A 23,209-nucleotide genomic window follows, 5' to 3' on the forward strand; every position below is an offset into this window, starting at 1 on the left:
GTATTTCTCACTGATTTTAACATTGGACATGGGGAAAAATGACGTTACTCACCACATTAAATAACAAGGACAAAATATGTATGTATTTAGACTGCCTCTGCCACCCAGCACCCCCTCCACCCGCCCCGCTCAGAAGTCTCCCAGATTTTGGTACCCAAATGTTGACAGGTATGATCTCCATATATTTACAAAGAATTATCTATGCTATAAATAATTTTTTTTTTTACACCCATAAAGGTTGTGATCCACTTAACTGATGGATTAGATGCCCAATATAGCATTTTGAAAGAGCGAGTTGAAAAGATGCAAACAACTGGTAAGAGAAAGAATAATAATTATAAATATGAAAATGTGTGATTACTTCAAAATAAAGAGGATATTTTTTGGTAAAATTTCTACCATATTCCACATTGGAATATTTTTTGTTTCTTATGTCACCTCACAAAATGTGTTATTTGTTTACTTCAAAATAAAATAAATGTAATTATCCTTTTTTTTTTTTTTTTAAAGGTATTAATAGTTTCATCCTTGTTGCTCTGGAGAGAGTGCCACGATTTGAGGATGCAGTTCTCTTGGAATTTGGCCGTGGCTTCAGGTACACACGACCTCTGCGTGTCAACCTCATGGACTTGGATTATGAGCTTCTGGAAGAACTGGTTAGAATCATCATAATTTATCAGACAACACATTTCAGGCATGTGTGTGTGTGTGTGTGTGTGTGTGTGTGTGTGTGTGTGTGTGTGTGTGTGTGTGTGTGTGTGTGTGTGTGTGTGTGTGGTTTACGAGGAAAAATTTTTGGTTACAAACTGTAGTTTATGAGTACATTTCTAGTGTCCCCATAATTTTTACAACATATTAAACGATGTTTTATTGAAAATGTAAAACTGCAGAAAGTTTTTCTGAGGGTTAGGTTTAGGGGTTGTGTTAGGTTTAGGGGATAGGATCTATAGTTTGTTCAGTATAAAAATCATTATGTCTATGGAGAGTCCTCATAATGATAGGTAGATCAACTTGTGTGTGTGTGTGTGTGTGTGTGTGTGTGTGTGTGTGTGTGTGTGTGTGTGTGTGTGTGTGTGTGTGTGTGTGTTCACCAAATTCAGCCAAACTGTATATGGTAATTAAAAAAAATTCTGTTTTACTAAGGACAACATTGCTGAGCGGGAATGCTGCTCTGTTCCGTGCAAGTGTAATGGCCAGAGAGGGGACAGAGGGGCTGTTGGTGTGCCTGGACTGAAGGTCAAATTTATCTTTCATTTACTGTACTAGAAACAGCTTATTTTGAGCTAGAATGCAGGTGAAAATGATGTGTGTTTGTAAAATCTTTCCATGTTTTATCATCTACAGGGTCAACCTGGTGGTCAGGGCTTCAGTGGGCATCCTGGTGATGAAGGTGGACCGGTGAGCATGTATTATTTCCCTACAATTTTTTGGAAAAATAGGCATAATTGCAAAGACATAATTCTCTTTACTAAGCAGTTTCACAACAGGCACCTCAGCCTAATTTTACCTACCAACCAGTTTATATTTTCTAACAAAGCTATTCTCATGTCACAGTATTTATATTATGCATTAATGGCCTATTTGAGTTTTGAGTTTGTATAAGCAACACCTGTACGATACCTATCTCTCTTTTCCAGGGAGAGAGAGGTCCACCTGGTGTAAATGGAACTCAAGGGTTCCAAGGTTGTCAAGGCCAGAGAGGTGTTAAAGTAAGTACATTTAAATACATTTTATTTCTAAAAGTCACTTTTTGGCTAAAATATATTCTGTGACTAATCCTATATATTTTTTTCTTTTGTTTAGGGATCTCGAGGATACAATGGTGAAAAGGTAAGAACTACACCTAGATACTCACCACTGAAAACCTTTTTAAATGACTGTATATACAGTAATTCTATAATATATGAAAAACATAATATTTGTATTTCAACATATGCAAGAATAGAAACCATTTGTTTTCTTTTAGGGGGAAATTGGAGAGATCGGTTTAAATGGAATCAATGGAGAGGAGGTCAGCTGTCTGGCAAAAATATATCATGATATATATTTCAAGCAAACAGTTATCATTGATTTGATCAATTCGGTATGGTGCTGTCTTAATGAATGCCCAGGTAAAATCTGGTTGTTGTCTTTCAGGGAACAACTGGAGTTGCTGGCCCTCCTGGAGATAGAGGAAACCCGGGCGAAAGGGTAACATCTTGAGTCATGTAGAATATAGTTCAAACAAATAAATGTTATATATTTAATAGTCCCTTTATCTGACCTTTTCTGTGTTTTTCTAGGGGCCTAAAGGGGCCAAAGGCCAAGCAGGAGATGTTGGTCAGACTGGGATACGTGGTGATCCAGTAAGTATTATACAGTATTTATTACTTAAGGCTTTGTTGAATCTCTTAATTTAGAATAAGTCCTCCTTCAGTATGTTTTTTGTTGTGTAGGGCACCCCAGGAATTGAAAACAACCAAAGAGGACCAAAAGGTGATCCAGGCGATGCTGGCCCAGCGGTACGGCCTCATTTTACATTATTCCGGATTGTATCTGGTCAGGACTGTAGCACATATTCATGCATCAATGTTAAAAAAAAGTACCAAGCTTCATCTCAGCTAAATGTCATCGTTCTGCACTATATCCATCTCATTAAAAAGCAGTATAGTTTGCCTATTATTAGTCATTCGATGCTGCATTAGTGCCTGGCCATTTGTCACGCTGTACTGCTTCTAGCCTTGTAGGCGTAAGGTATATCCAAGTGTGGTTTTTAGTTACTACACATTTGTAAGTTTGCTGTCTATTGCATGTGTTTTTGTGTCTTTGTGAATGAAGTACATAACTGTGATGTGTTCTTTGGAGCTCATTGCTTAGTTTTGTCTATAGGGAGAGCCAGGGGTGGACGGAACTAAGGGAGATCCTGGTGAACCAGGCAGACTGGTGCGTTTTTATATTAAATCTTCCCTTCAAAGCAATTTAATCAAATGTTTGAACCTTGAGTCTGAAAAAATAGCACATTGTTGTGAGACAAAGAGATTACTTATGTGACTTTGATAAAAAATTCTGATTATTACTAGTCATAAATCCAAAGTTTTAACCTGGACTCAATGGCAATATATGATTTGTAGCGTTATGCATCAGATCCTTAAAGAGACATTGAATGTTTAGTGGCATTCGGTTCTATTTCTATTCACCGTATGACACTCTCTTCTTTTTAATAAAAAAAAGGGCCCTGATGGTAAAAGAGGGACTCCAGGCCAAGCTGTGAGTAGACATCTGAAATATTATTTCTGTCACATTAATTCAGGGTCATACCGTGCTATTACATGCCATTGATGGACATTGTTCTACCATATCTATCAAGAACACTTTAATGAGATTAAACAATTTAACTCTGTGAATTTATTCATGGCTCTGTTTCATCTTTAGGGTGCTTCTGGAAAACCCGGTGCTGCTGGTTTACAAGGAGAGCCAGGAGTTGGGGGATCACGGGTAAATTGACTGGAATTAGTCCCTGCCATTGTGCAAAACAATAAACTGATCACATGACATACTATCCACGCATAAGTGATACACAAAATGCATGCACCTGCCCTGCAAGACAATGTTAATCTTGTGTTGGTATTGTAATATAAAATATAATGCATGATCATGTCTATATACTGTAAGAGATTTGTATCTACTTACTGTAGGGTCCCGCTGGACCAATTGGAGCACCTGGTATCAGAGGAGAAGGTGGAAACCCTGGTCCGAGTGTAAGAAAAGTTGTCCTGTTTTCTTTACTTGCTTACAAGTATAACAAGTATAATGACAAATTGGGTTAAGACAAGATGTTTTATAACCATTGTTTTTGGAATGAATATACTTAAAGGAATGGTTCACCAAAAGATTTATATTGTGCCATCATATACCCAACGTGTTGTTCCCAATACGTATGACCTCATTTCCACCTGGTATTAAGATGCGTTTCGTGTCAGCTCTAAACACAGGTCAAAACAGGGTCTAAAATGTTTTGTGGTCGGATCACAAAAAACAATTACAAATGTGGTCGGATTACAAAAAACATGTGACCACATCGCATTTGAGGTGTGAAGGCTAATCCGACCTTTATGTGTCCCGGCAGCAGTGAAGTGCACCCCTCTCTTGTCAATAATCCACTGTGCTAAAACAAGAGTTTAAACTTAGAGTTAAAAGCAGATACATACACAATCACAAGAGCTTCACAGATCTTCTTTAGTGTGTCTGATATCAACCGAGAAAAGAAGCATAAACACTTGAAGCTCCTTTAATACAGATAATCCACTCAAATAATGGTTAATCCTGCTTGAATTGTTGCGTTTACGCTTAGATAAAATTTCAACCGCATCTGGGAGAATCAGTGTGCCATTTTTTTCGTGCTTTCTTTTCTGAATAGCTTTAATATCATGCAGTAACACACTGACAGTGATTGATGTATGTCTTCATGAAACAGACATCCTCGCCTCCAAATCCGAACTCAAGTGGTCACAGGAGATGCATTTAAGTGACCAGGTGTAAACAGCGTTGTGTCTAACCTGACCACATGTGATCGGATCACCCAGTGCGCATTGTAATACCAGGTGGAAACTGAGTCTTTCTTTCTTTCATGGAACACAAAATGAGATGTTAGGCAGAATGTTAGCCTCAGTCACCATTCACTTCCATACAATGAATGAATGAATGAAAAGAATCCAATCTCAGTTGTGTTCCTGATTTATATTAGGAAAGCTTTCATCTGATTTTAAATATTTTAGGGTCCAGGAGGACTGCCAGGACCTTCTGGAGAAAAGGGCAGAAGAGGTGCATTTGGCCGTAAGGTACTGACTGTCTTTAGCAATATTTGCCAATTCTTTCTGCAAAGAAAGTATGCACTCTTACTCCGGTTACCACTGGCAAGCTTGTGCAATTTATTAAGGAAAACATCTCAGAGTCAACTTGAAGCAAAGCTTTGGGGGAGTTTGTTTTTGTATAATTTGGGAAGATTAAATTAACTATTTTTTGTATAAATGCACTAGTGTGAGAAAGTAGGACTATATTTCAGCAGATAGATTTTATTCTATGTTGTCTCTGTCTATGTGTATCACCTTGTTGTTTATATATATATATTCTATCCCCTCTGAAAAAAATGCTTTGCTTTCATTATACCTCTGAAGGGTGAACCAGGGGAGCCTGGAACTAAAGGTGTTGTTGGACCCCAAGGACCCCGTGGGGAGCCTGTAAGTGAGGAGTCACACTCTGCACCAGCCATTGCTAATAGATTTCATACATTCATACACTCATACACTAAAGGCAAATTCACAATGCACAACAAATTTCAACAAAAGACAGCATTATAATGTTGGCTGTAGGAATTATATTGTTGAGAAGCATAACTGTCATTGGATGTGTCCCAAATGATGAACTATGTACTTTGCATCAACACTAGGGGTCGGCAGTCTTTTTGACATGGAGTGTCATTTTTTATTTTCCTGGTCAATGGTTGTGCCAAATAAATGTGCGTTTATTTTTCATTACAAATTATGTTAACCTGTTGATACGCAATCCACCCATGCAGTAGTGACGTCACTCTGTTTACATTTAATATATAATTTACCGTCTATAAATGTAATGAATGTTTACAAATGTACATCTTTTCAAAGGTCAAAGGGTTCAACATTGATATCCGATCTCTGTTTCACGATAGTAATACTCCAGAAACAGCAATTGAGTTATTTGTGCAGGAATACAAATGAAAACATGCGATATAAAAACGGGACTTTTATTATGAAAACACGATCGCCAGATGAATCCAGTTCAACACACTTGGGTCAATCGTCCATGACAAGCATTCATTGAAAAACATCCAATCGCACTTTTTGTCCATAAAAGTGATAAATCTGAGAAATATTGATATATTCTCCATTGTTTACATGAGATCTCGCCTTCATCATCGTTCTTCAACAAACTGCAATCTGAGCAGCATTCATGTTGTAAAACTGTTTATGATCTGATATATTAGAGTCTCATAAACAAAACCAGCCCGTCTCCAAAGTCTATTTTTAAAAATGCGGCATACTTTTATTCATAAAAGTCAAGCAGTGCCATCAGATTTAGTGTCGTCTTGAAAAGCGGAGCCTTAATTTTACTGCAATTGAAATTTTAAAGCTGCAGGAGCCTCTTTTTTGTTCGATCATCTTCAAATTTGAAGCGTAACATCTTTAAACTCGTGTCTTTGAGGACATTGTATTTCTGGGTTGTCTTGGCACTTTTATTATAGTTTTTTTAGATTGTAAAAACATGTTCAGCACAAAATATTTCCATTACTATAAATTTCAGCTTCTCTAACTTAAAAAATTAACAACATATATTAATTCTGGGAAATAAAGCCCAAAGTGTCTCTTTCAAAAGATGCTACAACTGTGTCCATACTCCAAAGGGTCCCGTAAATACAACCATTTAAGTTCAGGTATGTCATTTTCATGGTTTGTGCTCAGAAAAGGGGTGCGTATCAACAGGTTAAACAGTTTGAGTGAAAATTTTGTGCAAAATCTGACAATTATGATCCTGTAAGTGAATTCTCAGAGCATCTAAAGCTTTACTGAAAGAAAAACTGTCCTTTTGTGTTATGAGTTAACAAAGTTAATGTCACAAATTTGCTTATTTGATGACTGATCACGAAATTGTGTTGAATCTTAAATATTTCTTATATTATGTCATGGTAATCATTTAATCACTAGCACTCAAGCAACAGCTGCCCTTGCAAGCCATTCATGCATCACAAGCCATTTTCAGTTAATCGCACCTGCAAATTCCTAAAACTTTATTTCCAGGTTTAATTTATATTTGGAATATTGAAATCTCAAGGATTAATAGTGTTTGTGGCGTGCCAGTGATTACCCCTCCACGTGCCATAGGTTGCCGACTTAGTCAAGCACAGTCCTAATTAATATATCTCAAATAACGTAGGTGTTAACACAGTAAGGTACTGTCATCACAGATGTTTTGCTAGTTGCCCCCTTCACCATTAATTACAATTGTTTTGTCAGATAAACATCACGCCCAGGTAACTCCGCCCCTTCCGCTATGTAGGGCAAACCACTGCCACTGAGTGCACAAAGTATCTAGTATTCATTTGGGACACAGCTATTGTCACAATGCTCCAACAAACATCAACAGGGTTAAGGCACTGATCCAGCGAAACCTTGTTGGAGTTTAAGGCACTGTGAACTGGCCTTTAAACAGAAATGCAAATAAGTATCAACATAATAACATTGTGTTATGTATACATTGTATGCATCAATTTTATTATAAGAGATTTTCAGCACATTATGTATTTAACAAAACATTGTACATCCAGTTATTCTAGATTAATAGTTACATTGATTAAATGATCACTGGTGATACAGGGTGATGATGGCCGTGATGGGGCTGGTGTACCTGGTCCCAAAGGAAGAAAAGTGAGTATTCTAATCTAGAACAAAGTAGTAGATACATTGGATTATCTTTGCTTTAAAAAATTCAATACAAAAAAATCGCACCTATGTTGTTCCAAACCCGTATGACTTACTTTCTTCTGTGGAACACAAAGGGACATGTTTGGGAAAATGTTAGCCTCAGTCACAAAAAGTGCAATGGAAGTGAATAGACTGAGGCTCACATTCTCCCAAAAATCTCTATTTGTGTTTCACAAAAGAAAGGAAGTTATACATGTTTGGTACAACAAGAGGTTTAGTAAGTAATGACAGAATATTTGTTTTTCATAAAACTATCCCTTTATGCTCAAAATGGATTTCGGAACTACAGCTGCACCAATCTAAATGTGATTTTGTTTTAGGGTGATGAAGGTTTCCCTGGTTTCCCTGGTTCAAAGGTGAGATTATTGAAGTAATCTAAAGTCTTGGATTTTTATATCAGCCTTGAAGGTTTTATATAGCCCTTATACTAATGCAGTACAACACAATGGAAGTCATCGTTATATCTGAATTGGTTCAAAGGGGGATGCCGGTGACCCTGGCTCAAAGGGAGGAAATGGACCTAGAGGAAATAATGGCCAGAGGGTGAGTAAGCTAGTGAAACGTTGTAATGCAGCACTATTAGTGCTGATGTCTCCTTAAGATGAATTGCTTGTGATGTTTTATTCCTATTTTGTAAGTTGCTTTGGATAAAAGCGTCGGCCAAATGTATAAATGTAATCTTGATTAAACAATTCCTTTCATATATCAATGTGTTAAGATATGCTAGATTTATAGATTAACTATTATTCAATAACACAACGTTATGTTTACAAGCAAGGCTTCTGCCTAATTTATTTGACTTATCTCAAAAGCTTTCATACAGTATATATGAAAGCTTTTGAGATAGCTTTCCAAAAGTAATTGACCACTTGGCAAGACCAAACCATATATAAAAAAAATGTACCATGGTTACTGTTCCCCAGGTTACTTCATAAACATAGAGCAGCACATAATTATAGATAGAAAAATAACAAAGACCCTGGAAAATTAGATTGGTCTTTTTTATTTAAGCCTGAAATGAGCAAATAATTCATCCTTCTGAAACATCTGAAATAAAACGAATACCTTTCTAAAAAGAAATGGGTCGCACTATGCATTATGGAAAAGAGAAAGCTTACAGTGGAATCTAGATTCAAGCTTTGTTTGCCTTCTTACTAAATTCATTATTTTGATCAAATAAGAAATAAATGGACCAAATATAGCTTTGCTATATAAATGTTAAGAGTAAATGTTGTAACCTGAGGTTTGACTATATTCTCCTCCAAATTACGCCAAGCCACAGGAGCTGATCTGTTCAACCAAAAAAAAAAAATGAAAAAAGGTCTCAATACCGAACACCATCTCAATACCGTTAACCATTTCCATTACATAATTATATCTATAATGCACGTTTTCACTGATTATATGGTTGTGCGCTTTCTAGGGTATGTCAGGAGGAACTGGTGGGCCTGGACAGAAGGGAGAAATTGGATACCCGGGGCCCTATGTAAGCTCCATATAGTACTTTTATATAATACATACTATTCTTTGGATTGATCAAAAACAAGTGTTTTGTTTTACATGGATCATCTCTGCATGAGTTCAAGCTGTCAAAATGTGTTTAGAACTAGTGGCAGATGCACTGTTTGGCACTTATAGCTTAGGGAATTGATTCCAGATGGCTCTACTTAGCTCTGTTCAGCTTTTGAGAAAATCTTTTTTTTTAACAGGGTCAAAAAGGACCCAGAGGACCTGGTGTGGTGGTATGTCCTTTTCCTTTCTTTCACTGTATGAGCCTCTTAAACGTATCGTCCTATGTTTTTGGAGCATAAATGCCCTGATAACAAATATACAATACATTTTTCTTGTCCTCAAAGCAATGTGACCTGGTTAAGAAAATAAGGGATAACTGCCGTAAGTATCTGTCCATACTACAATAAAATGTTCTGGACTGTCCAGTTTAGGTTTAATAATGTTGTTGTTTCCTTTCTCATAGTTTGAGGCTAAGATTTCGAAATCTTTCTTATTCTTTCTTTTTTTTTTCTTTTTTTAGCTTGCTGCTATGGTGAGTAAACAAACTTTTCTACATCTGAATTCTGTTGTTAAGATATTACGCTCTCAAGCACTCATTGCATAGTACTGCCAGTTGAACTTTTGAGTCCCAATTCCTCAGGTGCTCAGGAATGTCCTCTCTACCCCACGGAGTTGGCATTTGCCTTGGATGCGTCAGATGGCGTATCACGCGTGGCTTTCAACAACATGCGGGACACTGTTCTCCGCCTGGTCAGTGACATCACTATTGCTGAGAGCAACTGTCCACGAGGAGCCCGTGTTGCTCTAGCACTCTACAACAATGAGGTGACCACAGAGATCCGCTTCGCAGATGCGCTAAAGAAGCGAGCACTCGTTGAGCGCGTTCAAGGGCTCCAGGCTTTGCAGACCCGTAAGCAGCGCAGCTTGGAGACAGCCATGAACTTTGTTGCACAGAACACATTCAAGAGAGTCCGCAGTGGGTTCCTTGTGCGCAAGGTTGCTATTTTCTTCGTCAACGGCCCTGTCACACTCACAAAGGAATTCAGTTCAGCTGCTCTACGCCTCTACGATGCTGGAATTGCCTCTGTATTCCTTCTTAATCGTGAAGATCGTCAACTCACCAGAGCCTTGCAGGTAGGGGAAGTTGAGAAGTAAAAATCTCAGTTATTAATAATCTAAATTTCTCCTGGGCAAAGTGATGTCTGGCTTTATTGGGTATTGTAAAATGCACAACTCACCTTTTTTTTTTAGCTTATCTTTTGTTTAATTAGTGCCTGTTAAGGTTTTCATTCATCCAGTATGACGTGAAAAAAGCAGTCCATTCAGTATGTTACATTTACTTTGTTTCAGATAAATAACACTGCACTAGCCCAGGTTATCGTCCTACCATCACCTGGAAGTACTGAATACAACAATGTCGTCAAAAAGACCATGGCCTGCCACATCTGCTTTGGTAAAATCGTGTTGTCACGTGCACAGTAATTTAACTTAATGAGGACCACCCAACAAACTATTTAACCATAAGCCATGGACACATACTTATACAATTGCAAAACCATAGCAATGCAATTATAACAATTTATTCTGTCACATTCTTTCAGATGTCTGTGCCCCAGATCAGATGTGTGACTATGTCCCTCCATCAAGAGCTAGGGACCGGAGAGATTCCACCACTGACTTAGACATTGACATGACCTTCATCCTTGATAGTTCTGAGACCACCTGGCCCTCCGTCTTCTCAGAGATGAAGCTATACGTGGCACAGATGGTAGCACAGCTGGAGATGTCCCCCGAACCGGCCAGCACTACTCATCATGCTCGAGTGGCACTTGTCCAGCACGCACCTTATGAATACTTGCACAATGGTAGCGGCATCCCAGTCAGTGTGGCCTTTGGCCTGACAGACCACAAGTCTGCAAGCACTGTCCAAAGCTTCCTGTTGGATAAGGTGCACCAGCTTGAAGGAGGATGGGCCCTTGCTGCTGCACTTGAAGGCACAGTGGAACATGTGTTTGAGAAGGCGCCACATCCTCGCAGCTTGAAGGTTTTAGTTCTACTGGTGACTGGGACAGTAGAACAGGATGAGGAGAGGATAGTAAGGGCTGCCATTGAAGTTAAATGCAAAGGCTACTTCATTGTGGTGATGGCAGTTGGAAAGCTGTTCAGTGCAGGTGATGCCCGTGTCCTGGCCCAAGTGGCAAGCGAGCCCTCAGACGTGTTCTATAAGAGGGTGGATGGACCTTCAGGCTTCTATGATGACCATATTCAGACATTTGCCAGACTATTGCCCAAGTACCTTAGCCGTAAGTCAAACGAAGGACTGTTTTTTAAATATTTAATGAGAATTATTTTGCAGCAGATTTTTGCTTCAAATATTATGTCTAATCTTGTTATAGCTTGTCCTTTAATAGCAGGTTTTGCTAATGGCATTTTCCACTAGAATAATCAAAATCATATCACTGTTGTTCTGTTCTTTCTATATAGTTGAAAATGCTTTCTACCTGTCCCCTGAAGTCTCTAAGAAGTGCCAGTGGTATCAGAGTGACCAGCCAAACAAAATCCCATTCAGACGGCCACAGATACACGAGTAAGTATACTTATAAGGCTCTGCCCATTCGTTTGTTAAATTATTAAATTAGTCATTTAAAAATGTACTTCCTTTTTAAAGGAATGGTTCACCCCAAAATTTTAATTCTGATGTTATTTACACACCCTCATACCTAAACCTACATGCTGCGATTTTCCAGTGTAATACGTACAGGAAGTAGGAATTTTGAAGAATTTAAGAGTTCATAGTGACCATAGCTGTCAAGCTCCAAAAAGGACACACAAAAAAAAATAAAAAAAAGTATCATAAAAGTAGTCCATTTATCACTTTGTCATTTGTAATATACAATGGCTTTTGTGAGGAAGAGATTGAACTTTAAGTCATTATTCACTGAAGTCTTTTATTAACATGAGAGTGAATTCATATAAACAGGGTTCAGTCATGACAACTCTGAAATATTTAGTCCATTAATGTGGGTATGAAATATTGATAGGATTTTTTGTCTTGGTAGACTATATCTGCTATGCTGCTGCTGCAAAGCAAGTACGAAGACTTGCTACTTCTAGAACATACACAAACATGCTGTTTTAGCATCATCGAGCATTTAGAATATGCTGCTGCACAACTAGACATAACATACCATCAAACCAACAAACGCATAACACAAATCACAACCGGTGAACTTGACAAGTTTCATAAAGATTTAGTATGTTAATATTGATCTTGGCAGACTAGATCTGCTACTCTGTTGCAGAACAAGTACTGACACTTGCTGCTAGTAGAAAACACACCGAGTTAAGCATGTGGACGTAAATGCTAATTAAACTAAATGCAAGACATGCTGCATCGAGCATGTAGGACATACTGTTGCACAAATAGATATACAAACAATCCCCTTGTAGCAGATCTAGACATGTGAAGCTGGGGTGGAGGTGGTTTTCAGGGAAATAACACCAGCTTCTCTGCAAAACTGAGCTATTTAAATGTTAGACAAAGAGAGAAACGCAAGTTAAAGGACTATTCAGCTTACAACAGGTGAGCCAATTTGCTTAAAATGCCACATGTGAGTGAGCCAACTGGCTAACAGATAACAAGTTCAATTAACCTAGTAGCTTGCGCCACACTGAGTTTCATGTTTGATGTTTGATAACTAGCGCCATTTACAATTTCATGCCTAAACTTTTTTTGGTCAACTGTTCCTTTAAGTGTGAAGCATGTTTCTGTCTTTATCTGACTTAATTAATTTGATTCAAATTGACTGTGATTGCGAATATGCATATTGGAACATAATATTATGGAATCTTTTTCCAGGAAACACCAGAAGCAACATGAAAAGCAGGAAGTTCATGACAAAAAACATAAAGGTACAATATGAATTGTAGGCTGGGTTTGTTTGCTGATTGTAATATTTGGGAGCAGTCATGTCACATGTGTGTGTATGTGTACAGAATCAAGTATGGAGGAACTACATCTTGTTAACGTCACCTCCAGTGGATTCTCCTTACAGTGGTTAAGCAGTGATTCAAAAGCCATTCATGAGGTTACAGTGACTCGATTGAGGGATCATAGTCTGGTGCTGAGAAAAAAATTTACTGGCACACATCTCTCCATCACTGAACTTGAGGCAGCCCAAACCTATCATGTAGTGGTCACCACTCGCAATGACAATGGTCAGGTTGCCAACACCTACAAAGGCATTGTTTCCACAAGTAAGCTCATGATGGGTTTCACAACACTGTTACACATACATTAAATTACTCTAGGCAATCATCATTAATTAAAGGTGTTAGTTATAAAATAAAATCACATACTCTCATGTAGTTCAAATTCTTATAATAAATTAATTAAAGGGACAGTTCACCCAAAAAGGAAAATTCTGTCATCATCCACTCCTCTGTAAACCTGGATTTCCTGTGGAACATATAAGTTATTTAGCAGTATATCGAGGCTGCTCTTTTCCATGAAACCAAATTGAATAGGAACAAATGGTGTCAAGTATTGGAAAGCAAGTGGAAATTATTCACAGCGCTTCACTTTTTCTACATTTTGTTATGTTACAGCCATATTCCAAAATGGATTAAATTCATTCTTTTCCTCATAGTTCTACAAACAATACCCCATAATGACAACGTGAAACAAGTTTGTTTGAAATCTTTGCAAATGTATTAAAAAAAAAAAATACATAAGTATTCACAGCCTTTGCTCAATACTTTGTTGAAGCACCTTTGGCACCAATTACAGCCTCAAGTCTTTTGTATTGTAAGTAGTGTATGAAGCTACAAGCATGGCACACCAATTTTTGGGCAGTTTCTCCCAATCTTCTTTGCAGGACCTCTCAAGCTCCATCTGGTTGGATGGGGAGCGTCGGTGCACAGCCATTTTCAGATCTCTCCAGAGATGTTCAATCGGGTTCAAGTCTGGGCTCTGGCTGGGTCACTCGAGGACATTCACAGAGTTGTCCCGTAGCCACTCCTTTGTTATCTTGGCTGTGTGTTTAGGGTCGTTGTCCTGTTGGAAGATGAACCTGAGGTCCAGAGCGCTCTGGAGCAGGTTTTCATCGAGGATGTCGCTGTACATTGCTGCATTCATCTTTCCCTCGATTCTGACTAGTCCCCCAGTTCCTGCCGCTGAAAAACATCCCCACAGCATGATGCTGCCACCACCATGCTTCACTGTAGGGATGGCATTGGCCAGGTGATGAGCGGTGCCTGTTTTCCTCCAGACATGACGCTTGCCATTCAGGTCAAAGAGTTCAATCTTTGTTTCATCAGACCAGAGAATTTTGTTTCTCATGGTCTGAGAGTCCTTCAGGTGCCTTTTGGCAAACTCAAGGTGGGCTGTCATTTGCCTTTTACTGAGGAGTGGCTTCCGTCTGGTCACTCAACCATACAGGCCTGATTGGTGGAGTGCTGCAGAGATGGTTGTTCTTCTGGAAGTTTCTCCTCTCTCCACAGAGAAACGCTGGAGCTCTGTCAGAGTGACCATCGGGTTCTTGGTCACCACCCTGACTAAGGCCCTTCTCCCCGTTGTTATTATGGGGTATTTTTTGTAGAATTGTTTGGAAAATAAACAATTTAATCCATTTTGGAATAAAGCTGTAACATAACAAAATGTGGAAAAAGTGAAGCGCTGTGAATACTTTCCAGATGCACTATATACAGTATATATGAGTTGCAAGTCTTAAAAGCCAAGTAATAAGCTATAATGCAGTTTTACAAAAATTGCACAGGTTTCCAAAGGCATAATGGTGAGCAGATGATGTGACAGAATTGTCTTTATTTGTAAAGTAGCTATTCCTGATACTGTATATTGTTTCATATTTATGAGCTCTGTGATATCTAGTTAACCTTAGATTTGTCTCTTTGAACAGAATCAGCAGAACAGAAGCTTCTCACTGTAAGTGAAGTGATGGGGATTGTGCCCACTGCACCCCCAAGTAAACTAGAAATGAGTAAGTGACAGAGAATTTGCTCCACATTCTGATCATTAAAATGCTTTAAAATTGAGTGAAAACTGTGATTTCTGCAAGATCTAGTTAACCTCAGATTTGTCATTTTTAACAGAATCAGCAGAACAGAATATCCTTAATGCCAGTGAAATGATGGGAATGGTATCCACTACACCCTTGAGTAAACCAGAAATTAGTAAGTGACGGGATTTGCTCTACAACTTGTATCAGCAAGATAATATTTTCATGTCCAGTATAAAATAACATGAAGAGAAATGTATTTTGATGTTCCTTGCTCATATACTTGAGTATAAATGCATAAATGATAACTACATTTTAGAAGCTCTTAGCTCTAACTAACCTCAAACGTGTCCTTTTGATAGAATCAGTAGAACAGAAGAGTCTTACTGTGAGCGAAGTGACAAGGATTGGGTCCTCTGCACACTTAAATACCCCGGAAATAAGTATGTGACACAATCTAGATCAGCAAGTTGATTATTACAATTGAACATTTTTACATTGCTTTTGGTTTTATTCATAGTTTTAGTCTTTTGACAAAAATATCCTTTAAAATTAGTCAATATTTTGTCACGTCATATTCATTCATTTCAGTCAGTTTTACTATGACATACTATATCATATCATTTGTCAACGAAAATAATATATATTATTTGATGATAATGTGCAAATGTTAAAAACGTGTCAAACTGTAACAGACTAAACTTTAATCAAATATTCAAACATTTGGAAAAATGGATAGACATGTTCTTAATTTAAACATTTATCAAAGCCAGTTCAGGATTTTGATTTGGGTGTAGCGTCTTTGTAACAGTGTATTCACAATGCAAATTACGCAACGTAAGTTACGAATTTTATGACAAGGTGCATTACTTAGTTCAAGTTCACCTGTTCATGTGCCAGCCAAGCATCTGCCATTGACATGAATTGACATGAAATACCTCTCCAGGTATTTCAGACCTCTTTAAGGTATTCTATAAAAAAAATAACAAGGTTAGTATATATTAGTAGGATGCTGTTCAAATGTAGATTATTCACATATTTCAACAACTGCAGTCAAACATAACAAGGCATTATTTTGTAATTTCAGTCAGAATAGTGAAATGCATATTTAAATGAAGTAATTGTAATTCTTCTATGTGCAAACATGCCTCTATTCGATGGAAATAACACCTATTATAAAATGCACTGGATTCACAAACGTTAATGTAGTAGTTGAGTAAACTTCAGCATTTTAAAGAACCAATTCTTGTTCTCGGATCACAGTGGTGGAGTGGTGCTATTCAGTCCCACTATAATATAGCAGATTGTGGTTGTTTGCTACATCCTATACTGCCCCTAGCACTCAAAACCGGCCTGCAAGCTGCAAGGGAAATTACCCTGTTCATGCTCGAAATTAATAGAGTGGGTGTGTTTTAACCTGATTTGCATAATTCCGTTAGTTAATCAGGTACTGGCAAATAAACATGATCAGTGGGTGCTATTCATAGTGCATTCCCTCCATGTTGATGGCCCTTGCTTCCATTACACTACATAGTTCAGAATTTAAAGTATTGCATTAATGTTGGCTAAAAACGATGACTTCTGCAAGATGTGGTTAATCTCAGGCTTGTCCTTTTGAACAGAATCAGCAGAACAGAAGATTCTTACTCCAAGTGAAGTGACTGGGATTGTGTCCACTGCACCCTTGAGTAAACCAGAAATTAGTAAGTGATGCAGAGGCTTAATTCTACACTGGATTTTTCTATATTTGATTTGTGCATTTCCATAATTGCATAATACGCAAAGCTTCATATTTTCTGAGATTCTGATCCACAAACAGCAATCAAGGATTAGCATAAATAAATGCAAAGAACGTAATTAATTTAATAAACTGCAAGAATTCATTTTCTTTCTCAAGTGTTTTTGTCTAACCTTCCAGTAAAAATATGTAAACATCCTTAAAATAATATAATATAAGATATTTTGTTTTCAGAGAAATCTAAAAATTGTTGATGTGGTTTATGCTTTACACAGGGGGATACATCTATTTGCCAATGCGATAAGAAAAACAAATTTGTTTTCTATTTGAATTATGTACATTTTTCCTACTCCATCTCCATAAAATGATGTTCGAATTCTTGTTGTGACTTTATGATGTTTAGAAAACCTTTTAAGGAAAACAATATAAAAATACAGATAATTGTTTATGCAGTGTTGGTTTTGTGGGCTTCTTGGTGATATTTTCTATTTGAACTGTTTTTGGAGAACGTATTGTTATGGTCCTTTGGTATGAAGATAATTTAAGGCTTTTTCCATGTGTGTGTTCATGTGGATCTAATGATAAAAACAAAGACAAGATCAAGGATGAACCTTTTCTGAAATGCTTTAGACAGGAGTATTAGATTATAGTGGAGGTTTTGTGAATTATAACTGTGTCTGCATGTTCATGTCAGAACAGTTTCAAAAAGCTCACTGTTGTAAAATCAGCATTGTGTTTAAGGAAGTAATGGAGAATCTGCAAATGTTTTTCACCATGAGTTTTGGTGTTAAATCTGAAACATTTTGTGATCGTCCTCTTACCCTGTTATAAGCAGTGAGATCATTGTCTTCGTAGTCTAGTCATATGGAGCCATTTACAGCCTCTTGTTCAATGAATGTTTTACTTGAAGCATAAACGATGCAAACATAAGAAAGCAACCAAAATTATATTGACCTACATACAATACTGACTTTATACTGATAAATACTACTAACCAGGTACAATATTTACTTTAAATGCAAAGAAACCGTTGTTTTACATAAAAGGCATGTTACCTCTGTGCTGAGTCACTCTCACAAATGTCTGATTCATAACCCCGACAGACACAGTTAATGAGACTGACGTCACACTAATTAACTGCAGATGTCGAGTGCATTGCATGTAATTCAAATGCATTGGAAACTGCATTTAAAGTATATTTTTCCAGTGTGCTTTCACAAACAGGGTCACCTTTTTTCTCATGGTACTTTTTGAGCTGTTACCAGGTGACTGGACAAACAGAAATACTCAAATTAAAGCACCATTCCTAGAACCTTATTATAAATGCTCCGACCCAATAGAGGTCAAAATGTGTCTGATTGTTAACTGTAAAGAAGAGACTTTCTGTGTTTTGATGGCCTTTGCAAGTGTGACATAGTATCGTTTTTTTACCATTATCCTAATTGATGAATATATGTAGGAGATCTTGTATTGAAGCAATGCATCAATACAAAAACAATGCAAAATATATATATATATATTTTTTTTTTGCAGCTAACCCATGAGAAATCATTTGTGAATCCTTTTTATGTGTCCATTAATGTAATCTGACATCACTAACTTTCTCTGTCTTTCCACTTTCATAGTAAACCCTCCTTGTTTGTTTGTTTGTTTGTTTGCTTGCATGTTTCAGTTAACAATCTTATGGACCCATGCTCCCTTGACTTTGACTCTGGACTACCATGCAAAGACTATGCAGCTAAGTGGTACTTTGACAGAAAGAATGGATTCTGTACGCAGTTCTGGTTTGGAGGTTGTGGAGGAAATGACAATAGGTTTGAGAGTGAGGCAGATTGCCTCAAACACTGCTTGAAGACAGGTAGGTGTGCCCATTGAGCCACTGACCTGAGACTGTGACAGTCGAGCTGCCCTGTTATTTCTGTTTCTGAGACTATATGATTGAACATTTGCATGATTTGTTATTAAAGCCAAAATCAGAATTTACAGGTTGCAGTGTAATAGCATAGACTTAAAATAGCACTATCCCAAAATAAGATGAAACTGGAAGATGCTTTTGGAGACGCTTTTACCCAGAGCGACTTTCAATGCATTCAGAGTACATTTTATCAGGATATGTTCTCTGGGAATCAAACCGGGAATCAAACTAGATTTTGACCTTGGTATTAATATTGCCAAACTCTACCTGTTGAGCTACAGGAACACGATGTAAAATTACAAACTAGAGACTTCTAGACTACTAAAATCCACCCTTGTAAATACATCGGACCATAAGGTGGTTCTTGAAAGATTATTGGTGGAAAAAATTACAGAATTAATAGATTTTGTTTTCTTTTTTCTGACTACAACAGTGACTGAGCAAAAAGCAAGCAGCGAGCATATCGAAGCTGTCTTACCCCCAGCACCAGCTCCAGGTCAGTCCTCCATTTACAAAACCTCTTGAAAACATAAGGTTTTTATAGCTAAGGGATGTGTATGTCACAAATTTAGTTATAGTGCTATTTTATATATTTAAGCAAAAAAAAAGGATTTGGGTGCTTGTTATGGTAAGTGATGTGTCGCAATGCATTTGAAAGTCAGAAGCGATACAATTATTAATGTTATGGATAGTAAGGTACACCTATGATCCTTTTAATGGGTGAAGACCTGCTTTCTTGCCAAAGTGACCCATGGAAAACTAAATTATAGTGTTTATGTATTATGATAATTAAATGTTGTAGTTATAGCAATTTAAACATGCATAAGTCAAGAAATAATCGGTTGCATGCTATATTTAAGTAATTTCACACGAGCAAGAGTGCGATATGGCCCTACATCAGCACTGCTGTGATTCGGCCGCAGGCCGAGTGCCGTAGGTAATTACAAAAGTGCTGATATAGGGCCATATTGCATGATTGCGAGTGTGATATTGCTTATATACAACAGTTCAATGAACAATTACATTTAAAAAAAATAGGAAAAACCGAGCATGGTCATAAAAACGCATTTGTGCATGGAACTACTTTCTTACGCAACCGATCAGAATGTGCCGTTGCTGGTTCAAAACAAATGATGCGTCCAAGACTTACTACATTAGTAATTCAAAAAGTTCACTTCAGAAATAGTATCATGGCTTGTGCTGTTTCTAACAAGTTATTGGATAAACAAGGATAGACGGCTGGATATGTGTGTGTGTGTGTGTGTGTGTGTGTGTGTGTGTGTGTGTGTGTGTAGAGAGAGAGAGAGTGCAATCACCTGTTGCCACACCCAATCAGAGATGCTGTCAGCTTTCTCAGTGGAAAATAGATGTCCAAGCGGGGGTATTCCTCTCTATTTCATGGTTGCCGGTCTGCAAGTGTTGTTCACTATAGAAACAGTGATGTCTTCCGCCACAGTATCCAATGTGGAAACCCTGATAAAAGGTAAGCACTTGAGTTCTGTAATAAATCAGTCTGTTGTGTCTCTCAGCATGAGCCTTAATCCTGAAGTTGTCCGTTTAAAGCTATTTCCTAGTTTTGGTAATGTGTAATATGAGTGACATAAAGGGAATCCGTTAGTCAATGTTTACATAGAACTGCGCTCTGTGATCGCTCGTATTAATACATTACCAAAACTAGGAAATAGCTTTAAACGGACAACTTCAGGATTAAGGCTCATGCTGAGAGACACAACAGACTGATTTATTACAGAACTCAAGTGCTTACCTTTTATCAGGGTTTCCACATTGGATACTGTGGCGGAAGACATCACTGTTTCTATAGTGAACAACACTTGCAGACCGGCAACCATGAAATAGAGAGGGATACCCCCGCTTGGACATCTATTTTCCACTGAGAAAGCTGACAGCATCTCTGATTGGGTGTGGCAACAGGTGATCGCACACACTCTCTCTCACACACACACACACACACATCCAGCCGTCTATCCTTGTTTATCCAATAACTTGTTAGAAACAGCACAAGCCATGATACTATTTCTGAAGTGAACTTTTTGAATTACTAACGTAGTAAGTCTAGGACGCATCATTTGTAATAAAGTAGTTCCATGCACAAATGCGTTTTTATGACCAATTTGTTTTCCCAATTTTTTTAGATGTACTTGTTCATTGAACTGTTGTATATAAGCAATATCACACGAGCAAGAGTGCGATATGACCCACATCAGCACTGCAGTAATTACCTACAGCACTCGGCCTGCGTCCGAATCACAGCAGTGCTGTGAGATATATAGGGTCATATCACACTCTTGCTTGTGTGATATTGCTTATATATATATATATATATATATATATATATATATATGAGACATTCTGTGTCCCTTAGACAAACCCATAGAACCTGGCAATTATCCAAAACCTATTTAAAGATCCAGCATGCAAATATTTGACAAGATTTAGCAAATAAATATACACTAGATTCAATTCTGACAATTTTGTACATTCTGTCACGACACTAACAGCTGCCCTGCGCTCCAATGTTGATATCTGCAAGCTACCAAAAGAAGAAGGCACCTGTATTAAATTTGTGCTTATGTGGCACTATGACACCCTAAGTGGAAAATGTACACGCTTCTGGTACGGAGGCTGTGGAGGGAATCAGAATCGCTTTGACACACAAGATGAGTGCAGGAAAGCCTGTGAAAAAACAGGTGGGTTTACTTCTAAAAACAATATGTAAAGATCTGCATATGAAGTCATATATAGAAATCATATATCTATACAAAGTATGTATAATAGCATTAGTATTGTTCATTTTGTGTCATCAAATTGGTCTTTTGATGTAACATTGTACTTGGTTTTAGATGAGGATATTAAATAAATCCTTATGTTATCCTTATTCATATTTTTTCCATAGATGTGTGTGAATAAATGCAATAAAAATGGTTTAATATCGCTTGACTAAACTCCAGGTACATTGTTTTTAACAGCACCTGTTAAACAAGCGGTCATTGCTGCAGGTCATACATAGAAACTAATGAAGACTCTTAGCTGACGACACTCAGAAGATATAGCACCTTGAACAAGAAGCTCAGACAAAGCTAAGATGCCTGCACTGGATTCTGCCAAAGGATTTGATCGAAAGTAAACCTTGAAGTATTTTTTCACAGAATAAAAAAACTAAAGTTTCTTTGTTTCGTGCTGGTGCTACATTCGATTTTTTTTTTATTGTTTTATTTTTCATGTGTGTGTTTCAGAGTATGTAAATGTCCAGGGCAAAATAGCTTTTTTTAATTTTTTAATTGTATTCTGTTTTACTCATGTGGTTTTAGTTTCATAGACAAGCTTGTGGTAATATCTTGATCAAAACATATCAATAAATCTTTGTAGTTATGAGACAGGTTGGTAAGAGTTTAGTTCCATTTAGTAAATCCTGCTCTAAAATGACTGTAATCCCCTTATTAAGTTTTCACGGCTTAGAAGAAAGAATCTTAATTGCTCTCTCTCTGGTCATTTTGTTGGACACTTCCACTGACTAAAGATCAAGATGCTCTAAACAAATCCAATGTTGATGTTTGCACATATCATTTAGGCGGTTGTTAAATGACAATCATTCATTTTGCCAAAGAGTTTTCAGAACAGATGCACTTCTGGAACCACTGCCTTTCAAACATGTTTTGGTTTCCAAACCATTTGGAATGTACTTGTCAAGCTGTTTTTTGGGGGGACTTGGTTTTTAAACTTTGTATTTCATTTGGAAATGGGAAGATATAAATAAATTAGTCTTTATATAAAAATGTTTGAATGTGCTTTCTTTCATACATTGTTTGTAATGCAATGAAAGTGTTAGAATTGCTCAGTGCTTGTTGCTCTTGGAGTTTATCTGAAAACAAAATATCTTTAAAAGCTCAGAACTATCACTCTGGTCTGGGAACTGCTGCGGAAAAAAAAGAAATGTGGCAGATGCAACGTATGCTTGCTCAAATGAGACCATAATGTGAAACTATCATATAAAAAATGCCCTCCTCCCTTTAAAGGAATATTCCAGGTTCAATACATGTTAAGCTCAATCGACAGCATTTGTGGAATAATATTGATTTCCACAAAATATAATGTCGACCCTTCCCTCCTTTTCTTTCAAAAAAAGCAAAAAAAATAGGAACTAGTTAAGACACTTTAAATGGAAGTGAATGGGGCAAATCCGTAAACGTTAAAAAACTCACTGTTTCAAAAGTATAGCCAAAAGACATAAACAACATGCATTTGATTATGATATTAGTGTGGAAAAAATTGCTAAATAAACTTTTCGGTGTTTGTTTGTCGTCAAGTTTGTTGCTATGATGATGAAATGTCAACAAACCCTAAAATGGCTGTAAAAATTATGATTTAAACAACTTTACAGCTCAAATAATAAATACGTATAAACAGAATTAAAGTGCTTTTATAAAATTATAAGCTTCACATTTCTGCCTTTTAACCCTCCAAAATTAGCCCCATTCACTTCCATTGTAAGAGCCTCACTGGAACCTACATTTTT

At 37.3% G+C, this 23,209-nt stretch overlaps 1 protein-coding gene across 1 annotated transcript in view; it reads left to right on the top strand.

Moving 5' to 3' along the window:
• col6a3 (collagen, type VI, alpha 3) overlaps positions 1-21,898 on the top strand; it is a 97,178-nt gene extending 75,280 nt beyond the window's left edge. The window contains exons 31-67 of the mRNA XM_052143232.1: positions 238-316; positions 511-656; positions 1,144-1,236; positions 1,345-1,398; positions 1,638-1,709; positions 1,804-1,830; positions 1,967-2,011; positions 2,137-2,190; positions 2,283-2,345; positions 2,436-2,501; positions 2,869-2,922; positions 3,211-3,246; positions 3,412-3,474; positions 3,675-3,737; positions 4,755-4,817; positions 5,154-5,216; positions 7,386-7,436; positions 7,814-7,849; positions 7,974-8,036; positions 8,917-8,979; positions 9,203-9,235; positions 9,350-9,386; positions 9,526-9,537; positions 9,646-10,139; positions 10,356-10,458; positions 10,607-11,308; positions 11,490-11,592; positions 12,865-12,917; positions 13,002-13,262; positions 14,924-15,004; positions 15,117-15,197; positions 15,385-15,465; positions 16,645-16,725; positions 18,433-18,618; positions 19,109-19,171; positions 21,195-21,383; positions 21,663-21,898. Of these exons, the coding sequence (XP_051999192.1) occupies positions 238-316; positions 511-656; positions 1,144-1,236; positions 1,345-1,398; positions 1,638-1,709; positions 1,804-1,830; positions 1,967-2,011; positions 2,137-2,190; positions 2,283-2,345; positions 2,436-2,501; positions 2,869-2,922; positions 3,211-3,246; positions 3,412-3,474; positions 3,675-3,737; positions 4,755-4,817; positions 5,154-5,216; positions 7,386-7,436; positions 7,814-7,849; positions 7,974-8,036; positions 8,917-8,979; positions 9,203-9,235; positions 9,350-9,386; positions 9,526-9,537; positions 9,646-10,139; positions 10,356-10,458; positions 10,607-11,308; positions 11,490-11,592; positions 12,865-12,917; positions 13,002-13,262; positions 14,924-15,004; positions 15,117-15,197; positions 15,385-15,465; positions 16,645-16,725; positions 18,433-18,618; positions 19,109-19,171; positions 21,195-21,383; positions 21,663-21,703 (3,855 nt within the window). The 3' untranslated portion in view covers positions 21,704-21,898. The remainder of the gene's footprint in view (positions 1-237; positions 317-510; positions 657-1,143; positions 1,237-1,344; positions 1,399-1,637; positions 1,710-1,803; positions 1,831-1,966; positions 2,012-2,136; positions 2,191-2,282; positions 2,346-2,435; positions 2,502-2,868; positions 2,923-3,210; positions 3,247-3,411; positions 3,475-3,674; positions 3,738-4,754; positions 4,818-5,153; positions 5,217-7,385; positions 7,437-7,813; positions 7,850-7,973; positions 8,037-8,916; positions 8,980-9,202; positions 9,236-9,349; positions 9,387-9,525; positions 9,538-9,645; positions 10,140-10,355; positions 10,459-10,606; positions 11,309-11,489; positions 11,593-12,864; positions 12,918-13,001; positions 13,263-14,923; positions 15,005-15,116; positions 15,198-15,384; positions 15,466-16,644; positions 16,726-18,432; positions 18,619-19,108; positions 19,172-21,194; positions 21,384-21,662) is intronic.
• The last annotated feature ends 1,311 nt before the right edge of the window (positions 21,899-23,209 follow it).

The sequence above is a fragment of the Xyrauchen texanus genome, chromosome 14 (genome assembly GCF_025860055.1).
Source record: "Xyrauchen texanus isolate HMW12.3.18 chromosome 14, RBS_HiC_50CHRs, whole genome shotgun sequence".
In the NCBI taxonomy this organism is placed as follows: domain Eukaryota; kingdom Metazoa; phylum Chordata; class Actinopteri; order Cypriniformes; family Catostomidae; genus Xyrauchen; species Xyrauchen texanus.